General features: G+C 33.4%; 1 protein-coding gene across 1 annotated transcript; it reads right to left on the bottom strand.

Annotated features, from left to right (window-relative positions):
• Positions 1 to 879: 879 nt before the first annotated feature.
• LOC110033163 (mitochondrial carrier protein MTM1-like) lies at positions 880 to 17,866 on the bottom strand. The gene is made up of 10 exons (XM_020737057.1): positions 17,272 to 17,866; positions 16,782 to 16,871; positions 13,124 to 13,252; positions 12,950 to 13,009; positions 9,124 to 9,294; positions 7,136 to 7,226; positions 3,430 to 3,521; positions 3,088 to 3,237; positions 2,713 to 2,771; positions 880 to 1,517 (listed from the first exon to the last, which is right to left on the bottom strand). The coding sequence occupies exons 1-10, from the start codon at positions 17,512 to 17,514 to the stop codon at positions 1,385 to 1,387; spliced, it is 1,218 nt and encodes a 405-aa protein (XP_020592716.1). The 5' UTR covers positions 17,515 to 17,866; the 3' UTR covers positions 880 to 1,384.
• Positions 17,867 to 20,597: the final 2,731 nt, after the last annotated feature.

Raw genomic sequence — 20,597 nt, 5'->3', positions numbered from 1 at the left:
CGATCTTCTATATGTGACGAGTTTATTTTTACTCGATTCGTGTTTTTTCTTATGATTCTCTTGAATTCTCTTGTGCCGGATTTTCTTACGAATTGCATAAGTTTTCTTATTTGCTCAAATTTCCTACACATTAACATATTATGTTTATTGTACTAACCCTTTTGCAGCATGAACAGAGGCCTAGGTACGCATTGTTTTAGTTCATTTTCTTTTCTTTAATGCATTTTTACAAAATATTTTCTTTATATGTATTTTAACTACAAACTTGTTAGATCTGTATGATAAAAGAACAATAGACTGGTTATCTCGGAGGCACACAACGACAGAATTAAATGCGTGAGACATATTCGGTCTCATATTTTTTTCAAAATTAAAATACTTTTCAAAATAAAAAATTACACACATAATTAAAATATAGTTTTAAAGTAGCGGCCTAATTCTAAATTTTGACAACCCATAATTTCTAACAACTCAATTGTGGAATACTCTCTCCATTATGATCAGGAGGTTGTCTTCATACATTGATAATGTGCGCATATCTCTCTTGTCCGAGATTTTAAACCTATGAGAAAAATTACGATATATTCTCTTGTTTGGCAAAAAAGTTAGATTATAATTTTTTTGTAATAATAATCCTGTGAATCTTATTACATATTTATTTATTCAAAATTCCATCTATATGACGATTTTTGGTACTGAAATAATAAGTAAATTAAATATGAAGATACAAAAATTGGAAAACTCAACAAAAAAAAAAAGAAAGATTCTCCCAAATAATTTGTACAAGTTTGATAACTAAGCTTATTTAAATTTGAAAAACAAATACTTAAATACTGGTGTTAAAGTAAAAGCAGGAGGGGCATAAAGAGAGAAATTCGAATGCTCACTAACGATCTTATAAACAGCATAAAAAAAAAGCTAACCCCACAGGCTACATCAAGCACCACAAGCAGCTTAATACAAATGAGCTGCAAAACAAAATACAAACATATAAAACCTATCCATTCTTAAAGCATTGTCGTAAACGAGCGTCAAAGCCTGAAATAAATTAGCATTTGCATCTTCCAATAAGGAAATTACATTAAGCATCTCAACCACAGTTGTTTGTTCAAACTTTATAATTATTCAGCAGTCATTCTTGCAATCTCAGAACAAACTGAGTATGGTGTCATCAATTAATATCAGCGCATCTGCTGTCCAGAAGCCAAGAGAGAGCTTGAATGAAGAAAAACGCGAGGCAATGAGCAAATCTGGACAGAGAAAATTATGCTCCCAACCTCGCCAAAAAGGGAGACACTTATTGATGGGAGTATGAAACTTTTGTTAATTGGAAAGAAGGGATAACTCTATTTATTATAGATAGCAGCAGCTGGATTATTTCTTTTTAATCATTTGAATGTCTTTGATGGAGAACATATTTGACGACCTCATAGAAGGAAACTACTATTCCAACAGAAGGGCCTGCGCGGGCCACCCGAGGACCAACACCTGTAAAGAGACCTTTCACCCCTCCATCCCTGCAAAGAAGATTTTCAATAAGCTTAATATCATATAGGCAAATGGTTTATTCATGGCAAACAGGACTAAACAGCCCCTCAGAGGCTGTTTGGAATCTCTCGTGTCTGGAATCAATTTTTGGTCACATAAGAGATAAACGGGTATACTCGCTTACAAAATTAGCCAATAAAGATTATTAGGCGAGTGGTGGGACAAATTTTTCATATAGAATTCTTTATGAAAGATGGAACACAAAGTTTTAATATGCTGCAAATCCCTTTGAATATTGAATGGATTTTGATCACTTTGTTAAAAAAAATTTTGGAAGCAGAGCACATAATCAAGTGTTTGTCATTTTCAACTTGTATGGTACTGATTAGTTTAGGTGAGTCAAAGTAGGCATCAATTGAATCTATTTAAATTGTCTTATAATGCATACTTGTGTAAGACTTTAAAATTTGATTAAAGGAAAATTTTTCATGCTCGTGTTAAGCCAAAAGGCTAAACCAAACAAGTTTTTTTTTCTTTAAATTTAAAAACAGAAAATTCATAAGGTTTTGAAATATACATTAAAAATAACCAAAAAAAAAAAACAAATTGAAAACGGAAACACAACAAAAAATAGAGAGATTAAATAGGATTATGTTCCCTTTTTATTTTCTACCTTCTGTTTTTGTTTTGTTTTGTTTAGGTTTTGATTTGGAGCAAAATATGTTTGGTATGTTGAAAACAAAACACTTTATTTTAAAAATATTGAAAACAACTTTTAGTTAAATTGAATATTTTAAAAAGCAAATTAATTTATTTTTAAAAATAAACAATAAATGGGGCATTTACATATATATACCACAATTATTATGTATTATCTATCACCTAAACATTGATTTTCACACTTATAACACTTCAATTTTTCATATCACAAAAAAAAATACCACCAAGTGGCCTTTACTTTTTAAGCATAGATAAAGTGGTATAGATATAAAAATCAAGATTTAGGTGTTAGATATGTAATTACAAAAGAATTTTGTGGTATGAATGTGAATATTCCAAAATAAAAACATAAAAAACGCACCAAGTAAACATTTTTTAAAAGGAAAAGCCAAAAACAACATTAGAAAAAAATTAAATTGATCCCAAAGAGCCCTGAGAAATTATATAAGATTTTTTAATATGACTATATTTGGAACTTGATAACCACTATAAAAACAGCAGTACCTCCACACTCCAGCCAATGTTTTTCTCGTAGTCATTCTTAGTGCCTTTGATGGATCTTTCTGCAACAACATTCCACACATTTTTAGTAAAATCTCAAAAAATTATTAAGACAGTCAGCAAATGCATCAAAAGAAATCCAAAATCAGTAAGATAGAACACTATTAAGACACCTCTTAGTGAAAGTAAGAACATTCCAACCTAGAAACAGTGTCTCTATTCTAGCAAAGCTAACACCTCTAAGTGAAAGAGAATAGTGAACTCAAGCAGTGATTAGAACCTTCTAACAGAGGATTAAATGCTTTACATAAAGCTTTCCACGTCATGAAACAAAGAAACACTAAGAATCGGGAGAGAAGTAAAGATCAGAATGTCCACCTCTATTTGTCTTCGAGTTTTAGCGACATCGAGTGGACAGGTAGCAGCAGCAGCAAGGCTGCCTGCAACAAAACCAGCCGAAAAATTTGCTCCTAACACACTGGCTGCATTTGCTTCCTCACCTACAACTGCAAGCAAACTTCTTCGAATCTGCAAAATTTAGCAAACAACATAAACAAAAACAGGAAAAAAAAGGTTGTCAACATACTTTGGTTTTTTTTTTTTTCTCTCCGTTAATCGATTCAAAGCAAAGAAAGAACTTCCAAAATCCGGATATAGACGGAAAACACACGCCAAATAGAAAATCTGCACTAGTGAACCAACTGTACAGGATAAACTCACCGGTTCAAGCGTGGACCAACAAATGGCAGAAAATGGCACATCTCGAGCAAGTTGAGCCCCAGCACCAGTCCACAGTAGGCGATAATTGCTCACTGTGTCAATCATATTAGGACAAGAATTTGATCAAGATTTTTTTAAAGATGCCAAGAGCAAAGTAATTTCAAATATTACTACCGAATTCTACCGTTGTGGCATCTAAAACTAGTCAATTGCTAATAACTGACCTTGAACTATATAATAGTAAGATTTTCATATATATATTATTAACAGACAAGTTTACCACTTCATTGCACTTAACTGCCCTTATCAAACTAAACTTCAGGTAGATTTAACCATAAACCGTGGCATCATCCCTAACTTTGATCACAGAACGTGTAAGGTAAGTACCATTAATGGTCCGCTGCTTCACTGTTGGGGAACCAAAAAGGGATAAAATCATCCCTAACTTTGATCACAGAACGTGTAAGGTAAGTACCATTAATGGTCCGCTGCTTCACGGTTGGGGAACCAAAAAGGGATAAAATCAGTGAAGAAAACAGTGATGATCTAGGACATGAAATGCTGCTTGCAACAGACTGAGGGAAAAAAATCAATATGAAAAAAAATGAGCACTAGGTGAGAACTAAAGAACGGTAAGTGACCAAAAAATTAGAGTGAGAAAAGGCCCTCTTGAAATTACAGCGAAAGGATCTTGATGGCATGTCAAGATTATAAGTTCTGAAGAAGTACAGTATATTGAAGATGAATCATCGGTGCCTGTCAATACAAGGAAGAATATTGTTAATTATAATTACTTCATTTCATGCTTTCTAGTGGAACTTGGAGTCCAAATAGTGGAGCATAGAACTATCAGTGCAGGCAGACGCCATCAAACATGAGAAGGGTCATTAGCAAGAGAACGTGAGGTTGAAAACAATCAACACCATCAGCATAAATTTCATGAGGGTTATCTTCATGCTGTGGTCAGCTTAGCTGATGGAAGGTGTTGAAGTGGCACTAAATGGGGAACAAGATAAATGTCCAATGTGTGAGAACAAGAAATAGTCATGCTACATTTGCAGGGCAAGTGAGCAAAAAGGAATGAGGAGAGGCGCTATGAGGCATCATAGCTAGAGGCACCGCGAGAAGATCTCCATGGCATACAAAGATTCTAAAAGCTCTGGCGGAGTATATTATGAAGATTTTTTGCTGAGTGGTTTGATATTTCATGAGTACAGCTTATTTCCACATACAATGGGAGGAAAATTTTCAGTGATAATGCTATATTTCCTTGTTTCCAGTGGGACTTGCACCTAAAATAAAGCAAAAAGGTGTCAGTGCTGCCACAATCACAGTCAACCAAGAGAAGGGTGAGTAGGGATGACAGGTTGAAGACGGATCCCTAATGCCATCAACTTGGTTGAATGGGATTTGTTAGACCAGGAAATTAGAAGTCATCAGCATCTCGAGCTCAACTGATAGAACAATGAGGATGACCACACTTTAAGTCAACTTAGGAAATGGTATCAAGAAAGGCAGGCTAAGGGGAGATATAGGCTACTGATTCTTAACCCCAATAGAATCAAACAATATTATGAAATTGATAAAATTTTTGGCAGATTTTCACACAAAAATTAAGGCATATAATATTTTATTTCACGAACACCAAACAACTCAATATAATTACATAACATAAGCACCTACAATTCAACAGGAAGACGATCTCTCCCAATTCCTACAATTTGAGAGGTAAGAAATCTCTCCCAAAACCTAAATCTAAGACTCACCAGAACAATCTAATGCATAGCCCGATTTATGCCCAGCAACAATTGCCCTTAGGCTAAGCACCGGCATAACAATACTTCCTTTCAAAAAGACAATTTGTCCTCAAGATAGACTTAAGTGTGTGATCCTTGTACCGATGGTCTAGGGCATACTTCTCATCACATCAAAAACATACTCCCTTTGCTCCCTTGTCCTGCAACTCTACCTCTGTGAGGCACATGAAGTTGGCCTCAGGGCGGATCCCTATATTCCTCCCATTTGGCGTCTCCTTCTGAAAAGATCTAAGTCCTCAATATTATGGTTGTCGTTGTGGAATCCTCCCATGGTTCCGCTTTTGAGGGTTTTCTTCATTAGGTTCTTGTCTTCCACCACCTGGGCAAGCTCCATCGCCTCCCTCATTCCTCGTGGTCTCAATAGTCTGTGTGTTGTCCATAGGTCTGGCTTTAAGCCCTTCATGAAGTTTCCCTCCAATCCTGGTTCAAAAATCCCCCTCAACTGTCCCAACAATAGCTCGATCTCTCCTTATATTCCATGACATTCTCCTTCTAAGACAAGTCATAGAACTGGTCATGTAAGACCCCTTCCAGAATGGTTCGAATATTTTCCAACAAGCAATCCTTAAATTTCTCCCATGATCGGATCAAGTATCCAGCCTCCCTCCATTGAAACCATGTTAGTGTTTTCCCCTCCAAACATATCCCTGTTGATGGTTTTGATTTGATTGCACGCCGGAATTAGAATGGGAGAAAGATGAGAGTTTCAGGGCTCTATAAACAGCGTAATATGAAAGTCTCAAGCCTCTATATGCTACATCATTGCTTTCTCAACAAGAAATAATCACGACTGTATCGGTCCACGGAGCAGGAAGGGAGAAATATTGGCGTTTCAGGTCTCAATAAGCTGTGATCCATCATTTCCTTCTCTGCCAGCTCTTTATGCAGCAATGGAGGCGAAAGATAAGAGATTCAGGTCTCTGCCGCGATCCCGTCGCCACTTCCCAGGTTCGATCGTGACATTATCGCACAGACAAACACGAGAGAGGAGAGAACGAAAGATTTGGGTCTCCGCCAGTTGAATGTGAAATTATTTCCATGTTGTGATTATTTCTTCTTTCTAAATTGAAACGCTCTGATACCACCTGATATGATTCTTAGTAGATTTTCACACTGAAATAAGGGAAAATAATATTTTATTTCACGAACACCAAAAAACTCAATACAAATACATAAGAGAAGCACCTAAAATTCGAGGGGTAGGAAATCTCTCCAAATTCCTACAATTCAAGAGGCAGGAAATCTCTCTCAAACCCTGAATTCAAGAGGCAAGAAATCTCTCTCAAGCCTAAGCTATTAGACCCCATTTATACCCAACAATACTAACGATAAAAACCCAATTTGCCCTAAGGCTAATAAAAGACAAAATTGCCTTTAAGCTAGACATTGGCGTAACAGAAATATTCATAGCAACAACTGTAGTAATGTATTGCTCAGAATGTACAAGTAAACTGAAAATTTCACAAGTTACTATTGAAAATATGACAAATATATGATATTATACTGACAAAAAACAAAAAACTTATTTCCAATATGCAAAAGAAAAGTATTCCAACTAGTATGTGATAATTGGCCACATCTATATCCCAATTTGGCCCAGAGAATGAGAACATACATGGAATAACACATCAGAAATGAATGTTTACACTTCCAAAAATTCAACACGTCAAGTAATAAAAAGGAGTCACAGCTTTATTTAGTTATCTAACCATATTTCTAATAAGTGAGAGAAAAGTATCACAATTAACATTTGAGACTTAGCCTCATCTACATCCTAAGTTGGCCCACAGAAAAAAGCATACATGACATGGCTCAAAAAGAGAAGAATATTCACAACTACAAACATACGAAATTTTGTTCAACAGACCAAGGAAAGAAAAAGGACTTACAACTTTCATTAGTTCTCTTAACTGGCGATAAAACACCAAGTAATGTCTTCCAAATGCCAGGAGGCTTTGCTCCATTCCGGACTTTAAATGCCTGTTGCAGTAGAACTAACTTTAAGTGAAATTTTACAACCCGACTTGGCACAAGCCGACAAAACAACCACAGTAAAACAAAATATAATCCAGACAAATCGCATGATATTTCTCATCTTCAACAAGAAAACTGAATGATATGGTATCATGATATTCATAAAAAAATAATAATAAATCAAAAAAGAGAAAAAAAAAGCACAACTTAAACATTCTCAAACTTTCAAGTAAACCAGTTCCATACGGACAGCACGCATGCATCTATACTAGCAATAAACGCCACAAGTTATGTTTTCATGCAATTTCAGACGTTAGTTACAGAAACCTACACATCTGTGTTTAGTGACCAAAATTTTTTGTTATTTATAATTAACACGGCATTTCATGGCACATCTTAACTATCTCTCACTTTATTTCTAATTTTATTAACTTGTCTACCTCCTACCTTCGTCTAATCCTCTGCTCTACTTTCAGCATACATTCAAATCTTCTTTCGATTTGTCTGCCTCCTTTGATAAATACCATCTTCTTTCAACAAATTCCTAGCTAAATGATGGTAAATTTCCGCTTCATCCTGTATTAAAATCCATAGGTTTATAATTTTGATTCAGATTTTATGAAAAAAATTCTAGCAGAACATAATATCGAAAAAAGTAATCTATTTTACAAGCCTCTTCAAGGAGAAAATTTTCCATATAGAGTCCGAACGCAGCTCTGCGTGCGGAGTCCAGCAATATGTCACCATGTGTGCTAAACTGAGCCCATCTAAGAAAATATGGGAGTGGAACAGCGGATGTTATTGGAAGGATTATTGTGGGGGGGGGGGGGGGGGGGGGGGGAGTATTACCCCAATAATCTCCGCGGTTTCACTTCAATAGCCCACTGCAATACCACTCGCAATAACCCCCAATAACCTCCACGGTTCCACCCCAATAACCTATGCGGTTCTACTTCAATACCGCCCTGCAATAACCCCTCAATAACCTCTGCGGTTCCACTTCAATAACCCTATGTAATAACCCCCAATAACCTCCGCAGTTTTACTTCAATAACCCCCCAATAAACTTCACGATGTAACACACATGGTGGCATATTACTGGAGTCCACACGCAGAGCTGCGTCCGGACTACATAAAGAAAATTTTCTCCTCTCCAAGGCACTTGTTGGTAGGAACATGCTTCCGTCGGTAAACCCTTATAGTTTTCATGTAATTTACAAATTTAACTTAAGTGTAACAGTGAAGACATAAATGTCAAAAAGGGGATGTTAACCCAGATAAAAGTCAACGAGGCATTCATCGATCCCCCGAGCTACAGTTGGCAGCTAGAGTAGGATATAATATTCTGCCAAAATTTTCATCCCAAAAAACAGTACACACAAAGTGGCATCAATATTAGCAGCATGGAGTTTATGAGAACTAACCAATGCTGAGAACAATTCCCAGAAAGAAAAAGAGATGAGGGGGGAAATGATGAATACAACGTCCATGTCTGAACTTCTAAGAAATTAAGACACCTCACCTTTATAGGAAATTGCTTACTCTTCAGTGCCCTTCCAAACAGGCGTCGTGAAAAGAATCTCTTATCACTAATAGTAGCTTTCTATAAAAAATTATAACATTTTTCCTCTAATATTTCATTATTTACAGAAATAAAAAAATTTCCCCAAAATTAGCAAGCAATGACAGTACTAAGGTGGTAAGGAGGCATACTCGAAACTTTACATATTGGAAACTTTACAGAACAAAGGATAAGGCCTGATCAGAAAGGCTCCAATAGCTCCCAATCCCATAACAAAAACAAAAAGAATTTACCAGCAAAAATTAATTTTATGGGAAAGTAGTGAACATAAAATTTATTGCATGAAAAAATCCACAGCATGAGTTAAAATAAGATTAGGACCTGCATACGTGTCCTTGCCAGCTCAATAGGAGAACAAGCTATACAAGCTATTGAGCGAGCAACTGAGCCAGCAACCAGAGGTGCGTAAGGTGTTAAACCTGGAGCATTGTGCGTAGTAAAATCTTCAATCCAGTTGCGGAATATATCATAACAAGGCAAATAAATGCCAACCTACATACATAGAAAGGAAGAAACATACTATCCGCATTAAACTAAAATAAAGAGATAAAATTAAATACAAAATTCAATGCTTTTTTCATCTGTAGAAAAATAGTTCACATTAATAAAGGCAGAGAACACTATTTAAGTCTGCATACAACCTGTAGACAAATTGGACCAAATCTGTACATGAAAATTAAATTTCTAGATTGTTTGATTGTGACATTTGTGCCAATTAACCAAAAACAATAATGAAATACTTCAAAGGGGCAATCAATTTGGGATGCTTATAAAAGTTTATTTTTTTGTGGAGAAAAGTTGAGCCCACCAACCACCAAGCATATCTAATTGTCACGTAAACTCAGTAAAAAAAACTTAGCAGGATTTTTAATCAAAATTAACTACGTAAAAAAAAAATGTAAACGACAGAAATCAACTATGTAATCAAAACTGAGGAAGGTTTGTCGAGAATTTACAAATTACAAATCACATAAAAATAAGCACTGTTACAGAACATAAAATACTTTGAATACCGCCCCCTCAATTGAATGGAAAAGATTTACCATTCTAATTTTATGTAAAATATTTTTGAATATATAGTTGCAAAAACCTTCAATAACAATATTAGCAAGTTGACTTCCCTTTGAAATATGATAGTGTAAATTAACTCACTTTCTGATTTCTCTTAGGAAATACACTCTAACTCCAAAGTCCACATATTTAGATATATTATATTTTACTGAATTTTTGACAATGTTGACAGCAGATTTGCTATCATAATATATCCACATAAATCTACCTTTTAATTTTCAATCTTCTACAAAAATTTTAATCCATAGGAGTTCACAAATATATTAAGCAATTGCTTTGAATCCATACTTAGCATTCTTATTACCAAACTTTTTCCAATAGTGTGCAATTTCCCCAACTGAATCTTGTATCGACTAATGATCCTATATAATCAGCATCAATATAATAGAATAACCCACAATTTATAGAGTTTCATGTTTTTTTTTTCTTATGGACATAACAACCACATTTGTCAATGGACAATAACAATATCCGCATACCATTGGCCTCAAGTTCACCTGCAGCTGGGAGATGCAAAGAAAATCGAACAGGAGATTTCCAAAATATCGATTCAATATTTCAATTAAATGTAAAGAATTACGAGATGGTCAGGATTAGTTTGTAAGTTTGAAATATTAACAAAAAAATTGAGCCATTTACAAACACAGACAAAACTTGTTACAAGCATTTGAAAAGAATATAACAAATACTTGTACTCCCGCATTCTTTGTTTTTACATCCTCTACTCTTGGTTTTAACTTCTCAAAGAAACCCATATTCAACATACAAATTATGGCTTTAGAGCTAAAAATCATACAACTCCTACAAATTTATTTGATATACCAACTGTCATGGCAACAAAAAAAATAACCATGGTCAATGAATCTGGGATCACTGTAGACAATTAAGGAAATATTTTATAAATAAATCGCGCACACTCTAGCTTATTTATAAATCTATTATCCATTCAAAACCAAACTAAAGAAGTCAAGTGTTGTGTTATATTTTTACGCTTGATATTATGTCATTTAGAAATGGAGCATGAGAAAATGATGGGGGGCTTACTAAGGAAATGGATACTCGCCATCACCTTATAGATCCAATGATCAAGAGAACTTCATACAACCATCAGCATCATCTATTCTCTCTAAAACTCTTAAATTCAATATAAATAAAATCTGGCTACCACACGTACACCTTTGCCATCCATCTGTTCTTAAAACCATTTTTCATTCATTATTTAAAAAATCAATATCTGAGGATTTTATTGTGTTGTTGTGAGATAGCAAAACATACAAAAGAACAAATTTTTCAATGAGTGACAAAAAAACACTCATTCCTTTTTTACTCATTTATGGTAAGATAAAAAATAGTCCACCGATTAATGAATTGACAGAAATGTAATAAAAAAAATAATGATAACCTATATGCTGATGAGTGGTATAAAAATGTATAAATATTAAAAAAAAATTAGAATGAAACACTCAACTAAATCTCCACTAAAATTTATAAATTTAATATGTATTAATTTCTTCACAGAAGATCTGAGAATGAAGATGTATTGAGAATATTACCAAAATATTGTATCTCAGAAAACGTAAATAGGTAATTGGATTTTGTAAAAATGTAAGGATATAAATTCTTAAAATAAACTCATTTTAAACACCATCTTTTAAATTCAATAGCATTTCTGATACTTCAATGGCAGGATCATTTTAGCTTCTATTATAATTTTTTTGAGACTAAATCTAACCCTTCATATAATCTAAAGATGAAAATGAAACCCTACAAATAATCAAGAGACCACTTTAGTCATTTTCTCTTACATCAATGGAGGGAAGAAGGGCTATCCCTTAGGTAGTTAGGCAAAACAAGACAAGAAATATTAAAGAATAAAAATGTGTTGCTACCATGTTTCATAATTCAATACCATGATTAGGGCCCATTGTCTCATTGTAATTACATGTATCATCACTCAAGTGAATAAGAGATTTTGTCTCGGTAATATTAACTTTTTTTATAGGCACTCATTTCTTTTGAACTCAAATTTTAACATTTTTAGGTTGCAATGCATTTAATTTTTACAGACCTCATAAAATATTTTTTTATTATTTTATTAATATTACACGTGTGTTGGAACCTAGCATTCCAGTAACTTAATATTAATCTATTATTGCAAAATAAATTGGCCTTGAGTGGTTTGCTCTAAAAATGGAGATGACCCAATTTGACATGCACCGGTATAAGCATAATCCACATGCATGTATATGTGGCATACATACACCCCATGCAATATATGTATGTGCATGGTGTGCTTTAAGGGCTCAATGCGTGAATTTTGTAACCACATCGAGGAAACCGTAACCCAAGTGGTTAATTTAAAACACAACCACTCCAAGGATGTCAATGTGATCCCATATCTAAAAATTGTGGATAGCGATCTACTTCATATGGTGCTGCAGAAGTTAGACTCACTAAGCTTCGAGGATGTCTGCATATGTGCATTAAATTTACACATAAAATTGGGTTTAGTGAAGACTGCTTCAGCCAACATTGGCCACATTAGATGACTAGATAAACTTGATCTGCACGCAAACCATGAAATGATTCAGTCAATTAAAGTTTGTTTATGGTTTATGGTTTATGGTTTATGGCTCATGGAGCATGCCTCAAAATTTTCTTTATACTAAGAATCAATAAAGCATAAGGGCTCAGATTAAAAAATATTATCAAATTCAAAGAAAAAAACTCTGAAAAAAATCTAGGAAATAATTAGCAGAATATAAAATCGTTGGAGATGAGCGTGATTTGTAGTAATTTAGGTCAAGTAAATTTCTTTCAATAAATCAACTTCCAGGACAAGAATATTCCTATTGCATGGTTTGTAGTAGTAATTTCATGTCATGTTAAACATAAATTGAATGATAAAGTCAAAAGAAAAGTTCTCTTTTCATGTACATCTAAAACAAAGGTAGAGTGAGGGAATGAAGAATAGTTGATTTGCGCCAAACACACATAATTACGTTAAAAAGGTAACAAACAACGTAAAAAATGGTTCCATTTCAGAGGCAGATAAGTACACCAAAAAAAATCTTACAGTTGGTATGGCCAATGCTAACCCAGCATTTGTACCCCTCCACAATCTAAAAACTCCTTCCTGTGTTTTTAAACATAAAATTAGCCCATCTAAAGCCATTATTTTCAACTTGAGAAAAAATACATAAGATTCAATACGGAAATAATTGGTATGGAAGCAAAAATAAGGCACTACTTGTCTGATGACTTTGTGAAAAACATCAATAGTTCCTTTGTACTGAAAACAATCAGGAGGACAAACTGCATCAGCGCCAAATATTCCACCGCGAGTGCATGATGGAGAACATCTGAACTCTGAAAGCATCTGAAACAAATTAAGCTCAAAATAAATCAAGAAACCAAAAGTGACTAATACATACAAATCAAAGTAACTTGAGAGAAAATAAAAAACAATGGGCACTATCACTACTAGTAATTGTGAAATTTTACAAATAACGAAACATATAAGATGTTAGAAAGTAATATTATCCTCAAGAAGCATCCATGTTAAAGGATGCTGTGATATTCTTCCATACCTAAAGCTCAACAGAAAGCCATATCACTTTCAAATAGCAAATATTTCATTTTTGCTAGTCAAATCAGCAAATTCACATGGCGTTCTAGCAGTAGAAAGAAAAAAAATTCATGTAGTCCCTATTGACACTGCTGCTATAATATCTTCCATACCAATCCAGATGTTAAAATCAAGTTTCAAATATATTTCTTATAAACTTTATGAGGATTAAATGAACAGAAGTTACAACATTTAGTGCTGATTTAAATTTTTAAGTGATGAACTGAAAATTAATTAACTTGTACCATGAACATATAGAAGTAACAGTACATTATAAATAGCATTCCAAGTTTTATTCATAATGGATGACCAGCCACCCACATGTAAAATTGTCGAATTTTATTTTGCTGGCCGCAAAACAAAATACTCTTTAGCCCTGAAAACAGTATATTTATGATTACTCCACTAAATGTGAAAATTATTAAACAAGCAATACTGCCAAAAAAAAGGGGGAGCTACAAAGAATGATGACATGGAACAAAGACACAGCACATAAAGGACTGAAAATGGCGATCTTGAGCATCTTATCAACAAGAAGTCCATCAGTAACTCATTACCTACAAAAGAAGAAATAAATAAATCCATAATCAATCAATATTACTATCAAGAAGGCATTTGACACAACCAAAAGAAAATCATGACTGGTCATCCATTATAGATTTATAATATCATAATCATATATCTAATACTTAATAAATGACAAGGCCACAAAGCAAGGTTCGATAAAGATAATTAACTTCACCTAAATTCATTGATAAACATTCAATAAAAAAAATTATTAGTTAAAAATAAAAATATTTATTTTTATGAAGTGTTTGATTCCTATAATTTACACTTTTTATCCTCGATTTACATTTTTTAAACACAAAAAGGATAGCAAATAGCAAAATTAGACATCATCTATCAACAAGAAGACATGTAAATGCTTACCAACGAATTACATCCTACATCCATAAAACTCGATAATGCACATCTTTTAGGTTGCTTAGCTTCCCATCTCTCAAGAGAATGACCATGTCAATTCTCTACCATTGCCCAACTTTCAATATTCCCCATAGATCTTCATCTAATACCTACCAACAACTAGCATTTAAAAAGCTCACCTATCTTGATCCTCCCATCACCCCTCATGTCAACAAAATAACCAAGTCAACCCAACTTCTAACATTCCCTATCAATTCTCATTTAGCACCTGCATGTTCAACATTCAACGCCCCACAACTTTAGTTAAGCACACATCTCGATGAAAATAATCAAAATGATTGTTTGAATTTGCCCAACTTCTAACATCCTTGCAAACCATCATTTGGCATATACCAATAACTAATGACTGATACTCTCTTTCTACTGATGCTAGTCTTTTTATTAGCCCGATCTCCCTATCAAAAGAACTGCCATATCATCAACTACCATCACCCAATTTCTAATGTTACCAGCCAGATATCATCCAATGCATGCCAATAATTAACATCTAAAGATAATCAATCACCGACAGGTGGTGTTCATATTGTTGGTCCTCCAATCTCTACCCTATCAGAATGATCAAAAGCCGACCACCAATCATCGCCTAGCTTTAGGCATTTATTGCCACCAATCATCTGACATACCAAATTATCACCTCAACCACTAACATTCGGCATCCATTCACAATTTCCCATTATCACCTCTTAAAAAAAGACTACCCAACTCAATCAACAATCATTCATCAAATTCTTACATTCCGCATCAATTATCTTCTAACAAACCTACCAACAACCAAAAACCAACATCCAACATCGTCAAACATTGATGCCCAATTTCCCAGTAATCATTCTCCCAATAAGATAATAACAAAATCACAACTCACTGTCACTAGACTTTCTACATTCCTCATCCGCCATCATCTGACACTTGCTAATGTCTGACATTCAACATCCAAAGCCATTTTTCAAGTGCACTCCCTTTATATTAACAGAGTGATCAAGCTAAACTCCCATGGTTGCCCGTCCTTAACAGTCCACGTCAACCACATTCAATGCCTACCAATGATAAGTATCTGACACTTTTCTTTCTAGTCACTCTACATCACAACAAATTGAGAGAAAGGACAAGTTGATTGCCCACCATAAACTAACCTTTGAAACTCATCGATTGTCAACTAATGTGGGTTGACCATCAACAATTTCTCATCTTCCTAGTCAACCAACCTCCCCACCTGTAAAGAAAACTGCCAAGCCAACCACCCAATGTTACACAACACCTAATTTTTCAATGTAATCTAAAGCTTGCCAATGATTGAAGTCAGAAGTCTATCATCCATTGATGTCTAAAACATGGCTTATCATTCTCCAATTCCACACACCCCACGTATGAACACAAAGGTCAAGTTGGTAGTGTGTGTGTGTGTGGTAATTTCTGAGGTGACCTACAACCCAAGAAAACTGTAGAAAATGACATGATAAAGAATAATTTAACAAACAAAACTAATATTAATCAAAATAAGGGATTAGTTAGCATATAAATGTTCTCATGACAAACATTTCAAACAAGTGATCTTTAGAATAAAACCTGATTCTTAAAAGGGAAAATTGCAACATAGAAAAGAATAATTTAACAGTTAACCAAAGTAAGGGGTTGGTTAGGATATAAATGTTAGAGCAACAAACAATGCAGACAAGTGCCAAACACCTCTCTAGGATAAACCAAGCTTCCTAAAAGGGAAAATGGCATTGAGAGACAATCTCTTGTCACACACATCTTCCTGTCGAACTCTTTTAATTCGTGACATTACATCAACCATTTAAAATGCTAAATTGTAAGATTAAGGTAAAAGAAAATAGGAAAAAGGTGAAGTTTTATGAGCACCGTTGCTAGATGTTTCAACTTGCAGAAGTTCTTTATCTATAGGTCAATCATTGTGATTGTAAAATGTAAGAGGTCATTGTGAAACAAGTGATTCTACGATATTAGCTTAAAATGTATATTAAGTGAACATAATAAGACTGATCCAAAGATTAACAAGATGCTTTTCAATTCTGCTCTTTTTTTAGTCAAGTATAAAACTAATACAAAATTGACGGCACACTAATTTCTCACCCACCATATAAGAACTTTACCAAAAACTCCCTAGCAAGCCAGCACATAAGTAGAATTTGATTAATTAAAAAGCTACCCTAAAATTATCAAAGCTCAGCATACACTGTACACCGCATCATCAGCATAAAAAGTGAAGCCTCCATATCCTAGCGCAACAAATAAATACTTAGGCAGATCTTTATTTAATATGAATTTTAAAATATACCGTATTAGGGCCAAGGGAAGCAAACCGTCTTCCAAAATGCCGTTGCGGATGATAATAATAAGCTCCTGCTGCCTGCGCCTGTAATCTCGTCTGCAATGGACAGAAAAGAATAGTCTTTAACAATCAATGCGACCGCATATATCGCCAACACGTCTTTTTTGCCTTTACAATCTAGGAAATCAAAGAAAAGCTTGCGGATAACAACTTAAAGGTAGCATAAACTATGTTGTCAATTCATGCCTAAAAAACACAAGCAAAAAATAATAATAATAAACACCACAAGCTTAAACAATGTACCGCTCGTGGATAAAACCAAACTACAAAAAATTCAAAACACCAAAAAGTTCTAATCCTTACTATCATAGAAATCCCGGTGTACAAATATATCAAGTATTCAACGAACAGAATGCATAACCTTTCTCTATCATCAAGCACAAAATTATATCACTTTGATTCCAATGTAGCAGCGCAACTAACCAAAAAATCTAACCTTCGCAACGTCAAGAGGATTCACAAGGATAGCTGAGAGGACGGCAGCTCCAACAGCAGACAAAGAACGCTCACCGAAACCCATTTTAGAGTCCTCGGACACCCTGCGATTGACGTGAGACGAAGACAGCGACGAAGCAGACGAAAAGGCATCAGACCTGGACGCATTAGCCGCTCCATCAAAATCCACCCTCGATGCAGCGTTAAACCACGCAAGCAAACCACTTCTTGACGAACACACCATCCTCAACCTGTCCTGCCACCAGTACCCTTCCTAACCCACAAGAGATCTTCTGAAACCTACAAATCAAGTAAAAAGCGTCCTAAACAAGGATAACCTAAAAAGAGTAAAGGCACTCCAAGCTCGGACGGAGAGAGAGATTCGCGAGCAGGGCAATAGGCGATGCGGACGCGAGTCGGAAACTGCATTTCGCTTTTCAGGGAAGAATAAAAGCGCTCTTCTCCCGCCGCTACTTCGAGAATCGCAGAGCTAAAGGCGCTCTTAAATAGATGACGTGCCGTGCGATAAGCCGTTGGATGGTCGGCGCCCGTGTTCGGCGATCCCTGCCTTGGGCAGCAATTTGCAGCTTATAAATCCAAGGGTTGTGCTTCCATACTTTGCTCTAACAGTTCAATATACTTATAACAATAAAACATTCAAACTTATTTATATAATACTGACATTTTTAACATTATATATAAAAATATCATTATTATTTATTTTTAAAAATTAAATATATCTTTTAATGCTTAATTTTATGACATTAATGTGCTAAAAATATAAATATAAAAAATTAGATATTAGATATAAAAATGCATAAGAATTATGCAATGCATATGTTATTTTTCTATGAAAAACTAATTAATGTGTGTAAACATGTCATATTGATTAAAAATATATTTACTAAATAGCCGAGTTTAAATCTCATCTTACCATAAATAATAAAAATTAATTAATAACTTAGAAGAAGAATTTATGAAAAAAATCAAATATATTTTTATTTAGGGTGTAATTTTTAATCATATATTCTAAATTATAATTCATATATTATCTTTCGACATGCTTAAAATAATAGGTAATTTATTAAACTATTTAAGCAATATATTTAAACTATTTGATAATATAAAAAAATAAATATAAATATTAAGGAAAACTAATACAAAAGTTAAATAAACTAGATATACTTTCTACTAGTTTAATTATATATTTTTTAATAATTTAACTATATTTTCTAATTGCTTAATTATTTTATTTAATTTATGATTTGTACGAAAACATAATACGTAAAGCATAAAATAAATGATATATGACAAAAAAAAAAAAGTTCTCATTCTAATGTAAAAATATCTTTATATTTATAAATCTCTGGGAAATTCACATTTATAGTACTCAATTCTTTTGGATTTACGTATCTCACACTTAAACTTTCATATTTACAAGCATAGCACTTTACATACATATGAATTGGTATTTAGAGTTGGCGCTTTGTATGATTCGAAAGAAAAAACTTGGATAGAACTCTAAAGTTTCAATGTTACATGTATAGTTCTTAAAAACTTTTAACATAACATCAAAAATACCACTGCTAAGTAATTTTTAAAATGAAATGCATATTGTCATGCATAGATTTGTATCAAACTGTCATAAGTGTAATATCAAACTTTAGGTGTTAAATATATAAATACAGAGGAGTAGTGTGGTGAGTAAGCAAATTTCCCATCAAATTTACTATTTATTTAATCTATGGAGTTATTTACTTTGCATGTGGTGCATTTGTTATATCATAAGAAATTATATAAATTTTATTTGATATAAAATATGGTAAAAGTATGCTACCATCCCAAATATCACAATGCTTGCTTATATATAATCTACACATTATAATAGACAAAATATATTATAAAATAAATATAATTAATTTATATTTGTTAAAAAAATTGAGAGCTTTAATAAAAAAAATATTACTATCTTAAGAATAGAACTTAAATAATAAAATTATTTATTTAATTAAATAATTTTAGTTGTAAATTTTCTTTTTTGTTATTCTTGTATTCTTTTTTGTAAATTCAAGATTTAAAATTTGGGATGTTCATGATGAAGCAAATACTATGTGGAATAAAATAGCAAACACTATTAAACAAGTAGCAAAAGATGTACTTTGAGAATCAAAAGAAAAAAGCTTCTTTAAATAAAAATAGTTGGTGGCGGAATAATAATGTGCAAGAAAACATAAAATATAAGAAGTTTTGTTATGAAAGTTGATTTAAATGTAAAAACAATCTGCAGAGAGTCTATAAGAACAATATGTGACTCTAAAAATTCTATTTTTAATGATCTTTACAATACATTAGATACTAATGAGGGTGAAAAATATATGTATAAACTAGTCAAACAAAGAGAAAAGAAAAGTAAGATTTAACTCAAGTAAAGTGTATTAAAGATGAAAATTTAACTCAAGTAAAGTGTATTAAAGATGAAAATCAAAAAGTGTTTTTCTTAGAAAAAGATATTCAACAGAGGTGAGTGAGTTACTTTGATAAACTTTTTATTGAAATTTCTGAAAATATGATCAGTCTTAGTGATGTTAATATTGTTAATAATAATAAAATATTTATTTTTTACCGTCACATTAGTAAATAAGTATTTGAGGAGGCTTTAAAGAAAACCAAGGGTGGAAAGTCTGTAAGACCTGATGATATCCCAATTGAAGTATGAAAATGTTTAGGAGATTTGGAAGTTTCTTGGCTTACTAAACTCTTTAATATATTTAAACACTAAAAAGATGTCTGACGAGTGGAGGAAGAGTATTTTGGTACCCATTTTTAAGAATAAAGGGATGCACAAGAGTGTACAAATTATAGAGGAATTAAGTTGAAGTGTCGTGCTTTAAAATTATGGGAGAGGGTAATTAAACATATGTTAAGACGTATTACAAAGACTTCTCATAATCAATTTGGATTTATGTCGGGCAGGTCTACTATGGAAGCTATACATTTATTGAGAAGTTTGATAGAGAAGTTCATAGATAATAAGGAGAATCTACATTTGATTTTTATTGATTTAGAAAAAGCTTACGATAAGGTTCCAACAGATATCCTTTAGATAGTTCTTAAGAAGAAAGGTGTTGATATGACTTATATTCAAGTCACTAAAGATATGTATACTAGAGCTGTTGCTTGTGTTCGAACTGAAGGAGGATTGACCAAATATTTTTCTATTTTTTGTTGGATTACATCAGGGATCGACTTTAAGCCCATATCTTTTTGCTTTAGTTATGGATGGTCTTACTAGACATTTACAGGAGGATGTACCTTAGTGTATGTTTT

Source organism: Phalaenopsis equestris, unplaced genomic scaffold, assembly GCF_001263595.1.
Source record: "Phalaenopsis equestris unplaced genomic scaffold, ASM126359v1 Scaffold001102, whole genome shotgun sequence".
Taxonomy (NCBI): domain Eukaryota; kingdom Viridiplantae; phylum Streptophyta; class Magnoliopsida; order Asparagales; family Orchidaceae; genus Phalaenopsis; species Phalaenopsis equestris.
The sequence above is the reverse complement of the archived record's forward strand: the minus strand, read 5'-3'. Positions and strand labels throughout refer to the sequence as shown.

Bases quoted from the DNA above. Each gene is read 5' to 3' on its own strand.
- LOC110033163 (XM_020737057.1), bottom strand. From the start codon at position 17,514: ATGGTGTGTTCGTCAAGAAGTGGTTTGCTTGCGTGGTTTAACGCTGCA. The intron at 7,227-9,123 runs GTCCTAATCTTA...CTACTGCAACAG, and splicing joins TGGCAAGGACACGTATGCAG to GCATTTAAAGTCCGGAATGG. The intron at 3,522-7,135 runs GTAAGTCCTTTT...TGATTGACACAG, and splicing joins TAAGAGAACTAATGAAAGTT to TGAGCAATTATCGCCTACTG.